General features: G+C 44.3%; 2 gene segments (V, D, J or C); both read left to right on the top strand.

Moving 5' to 3' along the window:
* The first annotated feature begins 806 nt into the window (after positions 1 to 806).
* LOC107182683 lies at positions 807 to 1,279 on the top strand. The segment is given in 2 exon segments: positions 807 to 887; positions 983 to 1,279. Coding segments are annotated over 2 exon segments (303 nt in total).
* A 2,955-nt stretch (positions 1,280 to 4,234) lies between these two features.
* Positions 4,235 to 5,023, top strand: LOC107182680. The segment is given in 3 exon segments: positions 4,235 to 4,327; positions 4,409 to 4,729; positions 4,926 to 5,023. Coding segments are annotated over 3 exon segments (465 nt in total).
* Positions 5,024 to 8,893: the final 3,870 nt, after the last annotated feature.

Below are 8,893 nucleotides of genomic sequence, written 5' to 3'. Positions count from 1 at the left end.
CTCTCTGTAAAAACTCAATAAAATATATATTTTTTTAAAAAACCTACTACCTCTACATGGTGGTGGAGGTGACTCTAAAGAGTTCACACCCTTCAGTGTGGGGATGATGCTCCAACCACTGAGCCCCATCAGCCAGGGCTACATTTGTAAATTATGGAAATTCTCCCACTTTGAAAGGCTGGGAAATAGAGCTTTTGCACATGAACATCAGGAAGTTGAGTGAAATCTGTGCTTTCAGGAGGCAGCTGTGTGCTTGTGAGAGTGGCAGCAGATTAGAGACGGAGGCTGTGGCCTCGCGTCCAGCTTGGCCTCTCCTGCCTCCTCACCTGTAGAGGTAAAAGTTTTGTGGAGGATCTGATTGAGGAAAATAACAAGGGGAATCTTTCAGCTTCAAAATAAAAGCATCATTCAATTCGCATTCTTATTCCTAAACCCCAGAAAGGCAGCATGGCCAACAGCAGGTGAAGGAGAGAGAGAGGAAGCATCATCCATATGCCTCTGGGGGAGCACCCCTGGGTCCTCATCAAAACCCCAAAGAAGGAGGACTCTCAATCCTGGAGGCTGCCCCCAAAAGAATGGGGTCAGGGTGACGGGTCTCAGAAAAGGAGGGAAGGAAGGTCAGGACAGGAGCCCTTGGGCCAGGATCCTTGAGTCCTTTTCCATCTAGGATCTCCCCTAGGATGACAAGGTCAGGCATGCGGCCCAGGGTCCCAACTGCACTTATATGCAGACTCTATGCAAATGGTGCTCTCCTCCTGCTCATAAAAGGGGGCCCTTGCCCAGCATGTTGGGGAGACACTCAGAACCCAAGCGCCTGAGACAGGACCCCAGCAGCTCCACCATGGACTTGGTGCCAAGCTGTGTTTTCCTCCTGATCATTTCTCAAGGTCGTTCTCAGGAGAGGGGAGCGCTGAGACCTGTGCCTGTGCCTGTTGGTGCTTCCATGTGATTCTCAGTCCACCTTGTGTCTCTGTGTTTACAGGTGTCCAGTGTGAGGTGCAGCTGGTGGAGTCTGGTGGAGGCTTGGTGAAGCCTGGGGGGTATCTGAGATTCTCCTGTGCAGCCTCTGGATTCACCTTTAGTAGCTATGAAATGAACTGGGTCCGAGAGGCGCCAGGGAAGGGGCTGGAGTGGGTCACATACATTAATAGTGGTGGTGGTAGCACATACTACGCCGCCTATGTGAAGGGCCGCTTCACCATGTCCAGAGACAACGCCAAGAACACGTTCTATCTGTAAATGAACAGCCTGAGAACTGAGGACATGGCCGTGCATTACTGTGCAATATACACAGTGAGGGGAAGTCAGTGTGAGCCCAGACACAAACCTCTCTGAGGGAGGCAGCAGGGCTGGGCTGCAGGGAGTGTCCAGGACACCAGGGGGTGCTCAGAACCTGCAAACACAGGGCCCCAGCTCAGATGCTATCCCTGGATTGGAGCAGGTGCAGGTGGAGGTTTGGACTGGTGGCCTGTGTGGTTTCCTCTCCATGTAACAGTTTCCCTCGGCAAACATCTGGATCCTGATTCTGCATTTACCTCTGAGTCTCTGAGCTAGAAAGCCTGCTGTAAAGAGAGAGAACTCTCTCACATGGATAATCTCCAGAGAGTGTGATTCAGACATACTTGTGCTAAAATGACGATTAACCACCAAATCTTCTGGCCCATGTCATGTAAATCCAATAAGTGTCTCTGCTGACTCAACAGTGCAGCTAACCTAAATTCTGGGCAGCGTGCACCACAAGTATGTGACCCCAAAGCTAGTGAAGAAGGACCTCAGGTGGTGACAGTTATTGTCTTGGCATCATGCTCACAGGACCGAGAGTAGGTGATACTAGGCAGAGTCAGAGGGACCCACCACAGCTTGGTGCAGATGTGCAGGCTGATAACAAACACACACACTAAGGGTAAATGGGATGGTTATTATGCTCCTGATTGAAATCCCTGAGAAGCACAGGAAAGATCACTGAGCAACTCAGACCTGCTTGGATGGGGAGTGGAAATGAGAGGACGCAGGGCTTTTATTTTGGTGAGGTGGTGTGGTAGGGGGAGGAATTCTGCTTCCAGGGACTTGTGTGGTTTCAATCTTCCAATATCTTTTAAAGAGAAAACTATGATTTCTTATCCAATTTCCGGTATGTGGGGCAGATGGAGAAGAGGCAGCAATGAGTTCTCAGTTGTTAGAATGCAAATGAAAAAGCAAATATAGTTGTATTTTATTTAACAACTATACAAATTGAGCAAAAATTCAGAAAAAGGCCCTTATGTCTGTACAAAAACTACATGTAAAGAAAATGAGAAAAATAATTATAAGTAAGCAAATGATGCTGATGGTGGACAGAGACAAGGACACTGGTCCACTGAAATGACGGCTCCACATACAGACACACCATCACCATGGCTCCTCCAATGAGGGGTATCCACTCCTCCTTCCAAGTGTTCAGAGAGTTCATAAATGGGACCAAAAAAAGTTTTGTGGCTCAGGTGATTCAAGGAGAGACCATGTGAATAATGACCCCAAATGCGTCCAAGTCCTAATTCCCTGCACCTGGGAAGGTGTCATCTTCTAGAACAGAGACACTGAGAATGTGCATGTAGGAAAAAGGGGTCCCCTTCCCAACAGTTTGGAGTGAGAGGTTCCTTATTTCTCTTGATCCCTGCCTGCATGATCTTTAATGTTCTACTTCAATCAACTCCTGCTTATCATTATTCAGGTATTTCCTATGATGACACGAGCTGTCTCTATCATGCCCCGCACTTCCTTCTGTGCCTTCACTGTAGTAGGTTTTAAACCCACATGTCCAGTAACTCTCTGTCCATGACCATTAGGCACATTTCTGTCATGTGACTCAAATCAAGTCCAGCTTCCTCTTCTCCCCCAGTTCCACAGTACATCCAGATATATGTTTCCCAGCAGTGCTCCCCTGTGGTACCAGAATCTGCTCCAGTCCCTGTGGCTGCTGTAGCCAATCAACATGGACAGTGGATGCTCACAATTATCTAGGGAGTTCTTTGCAAAATCATGCAAAACAGGTGCCAATAAAGAATATACTGATGTATAAAATTCTATTGTTGAATTCTCTTCACTCGCCTCCCTCTGAACACCAACATCACTGATGACACTAGACTGAGAAAAGTGTTCAATATCCTTCTACCATCATTTCAACATTTGAATGATTCCATGCTATGCACATACATGATCACTGCTTTTATTTCGTGTCTTCTCTCCAAGTAGAGCCATGACTATTGCTGGTGTAACTATTTGGTGTCTCTGCAATAGGCCATGTGCTTGCATAAAGGAAGAGTATGCACAGGAAGCTCACACCTGTCAGAATGGCTACCATCAACAAATCAACAATGACAAGTGCTGACGAGGATGTGGAGAAAAGTGGACCCTCATACTCTTCTGGAGAGAATACCAACTGCTGCAGCCATGATGGAACGCAGTATGGAGTTTCCACAAAAAAATAAAGATGGAACTGCCAATTGAGCCAGTGATCCCACTTTTAGGAATATGCGGAGGGACCCCAAACACCAATTAGAAAAAGATGTATTAACAAGTATGGTCATAGAAACACAATTTGCAATAGCTAAGATATGGAAAGAGAACAAATGCCCTTGAGGAGCTGAGTGGATAAAAAAAAGCTGTGGTACATTTATACCAGGAAATACTATGCAGCAGTAAAAGAGAAGGATCTCTTACCCTTTGGGATAGTAAAGAGGGACCTGGAGAGTATCATGATAAGTGTAATGAGCCAAACAGGGAAAGGCAATTATCACATGATCTCACTCAAATGTGGAATCTAATTAACAGAATGAACTGATGAAGAGAATGGATCCAGGGACCTGAACGCATGGAGCAGATTGGGGAATCTCAGAGGGAAATCGAGGTCGGGTGGAAGGGTGGGAAGAGGTCAACCAACAAACTCGTATGCGTATGTGCATCATCCAGGGACACAGACAATAGGATGGTGAAGACCTGGGCACCTGGGCTAGAAGGTGTCGATGGGGGATAAGGGGACATGTGTAATAGCTTCAACAATGAAGGTATAATTTAAAGAAAAAAGAATTAGGACTTGGACCCTCAGACTCCCACTGAACATGGTCCCTGTGTAATCCAATTTCTCTCAGTTGGTTTCAAGACCTCAGCTATGAAATATGCTGCCTCATGAATATGCAAAAGAGAGGAGGGAGATCAGGTTAAATACGGGTAAGTATGTGCCCTGAGGGCAACACCCACAGCCACACCCTCCCCTACAGAAGTGCTCACAGCACAGCCCTCAGCATGGACTGGAACTGGAGAACCCTCCTCCTGGTGGCCATGGTGACAGGTAAGGGGCTCCTGTCCTGGGTTAAGGAGGGTACAGGGATAGTCCAGGGGGATTCCACTCACTCCTGTCTCCTCCCCACAGGTGTCCACTCCCAGGTGCAGCTGGTGCAGTCTGGGGCTGAGGTGAGGAAGCCTGGGGCCTCCATGAAGGTCTCCTGCAAGGCTTCTGGATACACCTTCACCAGCTACTACATGCACTGGGTGGAACAGGCCCCAGGACAGGGGCTTAAAAGGATGGGGATAGTTTTCCCTTTACTTGGAATCACAAACTACACACAGAAGTTCCAAGGCAGAGTCTCCATAACCGAAGACACGTCCACAAGCACAGCCTGCATGGAGCTCAGCAGCCTGAGAGCCAAGGAAACTTCCCTGTATTACTGTGAAAGAGACACAGTGAGGGGAAGTCAGTGTGAGCCCAGACACAAACCTCCCTGCAGAGACAGCAGGACTGGGCTGCATTTATGACGATCAAAGGGCGCTCAATACCATCAGAGGCCCTGACCAGGAGCAGGTGAAGAGTTGAGCAAAGAAACTATTTCCTGCTCCATCTAAAATAGTTTTGTCACAGGAGGCTCTGATCACACATCCTACCTGGGCAGTCCTGGGGGTGGGCACGCCCCAGGCCTATGACTTCTTTACTAAAAGGCTCATCTTTGCCTTAAGCACCCTGTCCATTGTTCCTGTGCATCTGGGTTAGCACACCTTTGACATTAGCATGACAACGCTCAGGAGAGCATGTCTTGGCCATCTGTGTGTCCACTTTGGAGCCTTACCTATGAGGCCCTTTGCCCATTTTTCAATTGTGTTGTTGTCTTCCTTTTGTTAAGTTGTATGAGTTCCCTATATGATACAGGAATTTTTAGGTGTAAAAAAAGACACTTCTAGGATCTTTAAGAATTTTAGAATTTAAGGAGACCATGGAAGAAGCACAGGGTTGCAGAGCAGTACAAGGTACATTTCCATAGAATGAGGGAGCTGGGAACAGCAAGGTCTATATTTACAAAATGAAGGGGAGGAAGGCCATCATCCAGAAGGAGAAGAAAGTCCAAAGGGAATAGGAAAACAATGGGGAAGAGGGAGGGAGAACCTCACGCGTCCCATGTGACGTCGGAACTTTGAGCTCAGGAGTTACCATAGTTACTAGTCTAAGGGAATAGTGATCAATCAGAGGGGATATCAACACACAAAGAACCGCAGCCTTTATAAACCATGGAAAGGGGACTCAGTGAGACTCGTTCCCCCTCCCCAGGTGGGAGTCAGTACTTGTTCTTTAATAAATTTCCACCTTTGCTATCCCACCTACCGTCCCTGAATTAATTCTTCTACTCTGAGGGACAAAGAACCCGGGAACCATCCTGCCTAGTGGAGTATTGTGTGTTCCAGTCCAAAAATCGTACTTCGTATACATTTTGGAAATTAAACCCTGATCAGATGTATGCACGCTGTCGCTAATGGTAAGAGTTCTTTCTTTTTTGTGCCTGCATAGTATTCCATGGTGTAGATTCTGTACCACAGTTATCCTGTTACAGAATTTAACAGCTGACCAAGAAATACACAGGAGATACAGGAAAAAGCCATTTATTTTCAGGTGTTCTACATGTACTAGTACAGTGACTCAGGGCAGACTGTTTCTCTTCAAATCTTGAGCAAACCAATATAGAAGAAGCTCTTCATTTATACCCCTTTGGTTTCTTTGTCTCCCAAATATGGATGGGACTTCCGGACCTTTCTGGAGCTTTGCAAAAAGCCCCATGTGTTGGGATAGGGGCTGTGAGACCACATAAAAGGCCTGGCCTAGCACCAGTGTTGATAACCCCCTCCAGGGGTTCTTCATGGTTTATGGCCTCTGAAAAAGTGACTGTTTAGGTAAAATGCTCTGCTAGACAGATTGTGGACAAAGGGGCCATCAAGAATGTACATTAGGTTACTGGCACAGACTCAGGTTGCTAGGCCCCCCAAAATGTCTTCTTTTCCTCATCATTCCCCCTACCCTTGATCCTCAAGCTGATTTACAACCTTGGGGATTCAATAGAAGCCTCAAAGCTAGGGAGTAAGGTGTTCAGAAAGTTGAGTCCTTTTTCATCTACACCATGCAAGGGATTGTGATGGCAGTCCAGAGACCTGGTCTGGATTAAAATCCGAGGCTTCAGGGCTTACTGATACTCTCTATTAGCTGCTCTAAAACCTGTTGGCTTTATTAGAGGAAGGAGAGGGAGTCTGCACAGGTTTCTTCATTTCCAACTTCAGAGCAGTTGGAGTGGTGAGAAGCTCTGAATCCTTTCAGGGAAAATGGGCGTCGGTGTGTTCCTGTGACTACTTCCATGATGAGGAGAGACAGATTTCTTTCAGAGCCAAGAGATCCTTGATCTCTGTCAGAGGAACAATGAGGCCTGTGCATAGAAGGAGGTGGGCTTGTGTCCTGTCGGAGACAAACTGCATTATAAAATTTAGTATCATTCTTGATGGCCCCTTTGTCCAAAAATTTAGCAATTAAAACAGCAAGAGTTACAACAAATGGTCTGGTGGAAGGGAAAGAAAACGTTTCAGTTTTAATCACTTCTATTGAAATAGGATTTTTCTCCTTAAAATCACCCTTATGTTTATTAAAGAGCCAAATTAAGACCAATTCATCTTTTGCTTCAATTTGGCCTGATTGTTTGCATAAACACAACAAGAATTGTAACTGACCAACTTTGCCTGAATTTCATGATTGAATCTCAATGTGCCCATAGGGCAGGGAAGACAAGCCATCCATCAGCCATCAGGCCTGACTGCAGCATCTGCTGAGTTAGGTGGATTCCTCACCTGCAGTGGCTCTACCCGGGCCCATGCCCTAGGATTCAAGACCCATCTCAGGAAGCCTCCTACTCATCGCGGCCTACAGTGCGTGGGGGTTCTGCAGGGACACAGAGGCACCCTCGTTACTCACCTTCCACTCTGACCAACTGCCAGCAATGTCAGAGTATGGGTCAGACACTCCGGTGCCATCATTTTCAAAGCTACCAAGCAGGATACAGGCTTTCTCCATGGCACTCTTACTGGCTTCAAGTCTTCAGAGTTCAGACAGTGCTCTTTAAAACAGGACATTCCAAAGTTTTCTATCAATAAAACTACCATTGGAAACCTGTCTTATTGAATTTATGCAAAGAAATGCATTGCCATGATTTATTCATTAAGTATTGCCAAATATCAGAGGGATATATAGAGAGAAAAATACACTGACCTGCTTTAAGAACTGATTTTCCTTGCCAGTCCTTTCCATTGACTCTTCAAAAGATGTAATATTTTCCAAATGCATTATAACAAAACAGTAACTCTCTCCAAATGACAATAAATTTAAAATGACTTGTTTATGGATTTCATTATAATGCAGATGACATGGTATGTTGTCCTTTCTGTAAAACCCAACATTCTATAATATTACAACTAATAACCATTAGTTATAACTGTATTTGACAAAGGTTCCTATGTATTTTCAGTGTAAAATTTTCCTTTATGAGAGAGAAAACAAACATTTGAGGCATCTCAGGGCCTATTGGGATGATCTAAAGTCAATTCTAGATCAAGAGAAAGTGGTGTGTGTGTTTTCATTCAAACCCTTGAAGGATTGTCAAACTTGATTTTACCAAAAGATTAAATATTGAAGTGTATTAGACAGGAACAGGCTAGCAAACTTCAGTTCCTATGATTAAAAGATGGTCTATTTTATTAAATACCTGATTAATATAACGTAATTATTTTACTAGAAAAGAACTGGCCAAAATAAGGCTTATTTTCTAACTTCATTTGTTCTTGGGTGTGGACAGCAAATGACACTAATTGGATTTCTCCCAACAGTCTCCCTGAGTACTTTGGCATAAGCTATTTACCCTCTGCTTAGAGAGGCAAAATACAAATCATTGACTCTTAAGTGTCCTTGCTTTAGGGAAGACAAAGTTGTCTAGGTGGTTGCAAACTGTTGTTGTAATATCGCAGTTTCTGTTCTGCTCATCCTGGCTTGCTGGCCTGTATCGTTTAATCAATTTCCTTTTAGCAGTTCTTTTTTTTTATTACATACACAACCTTCACAAATTTCACACTTTCAAATTAGCCTTCAAATTTTCTTTCTGTGTCCTTCAAAAATGCATAACCATGCCTTAGACCTTCCATTAAGTATTTCTACTTTAATTTCTTTCTTTCATAGTATAAGCAACTTATACAGACCTTTTCTCTTCTTTATTTAAAATGTATTAGAATTCTTCACTCTCAGAAACCTTAATTTTTCAATGATTACCAAAAAGTAAACAGCCACATTTCTTAGATTAACATTTATGAACATACTTTAAATGCACTTTTACTTTCAAGAAAATCTACCTTCAATAATGTACAAGAGACCTTCTGTAATATAAACTAAGAGCAGGAAAATTAAAACGTGTCTAGCAAGTAATGTTTCAGTTTTTAAAAAATATTTAATGTTTATCATTTACCCCAGCAATGCTCCAAAGCCTTTAAGTTAATAAAGACCTTGGAAAATTTTTAATAGGCATTTGAGGCTAGAAAAAAAGGCAGGGGGAGGAGGGAACAGGCT

Source organism: Myotis davidii, unplaced genomic scaffold (genome assembly GCF_000327345.1).
Source record: "Myotis davidii unplaced genomic scaffold, ASM32734v1 scaffold1971, whole genome shotgun sequence".
NCBI classification, from domain to species: Eukaryota; Metazoa; Chordata; class Mammalia; order Chiroptera; family Vespertilionidae; genus Myotis; species Myotis davidii.
This window is presented reverse-complemented; position numbering and strand designations above follow the sequence as displayed.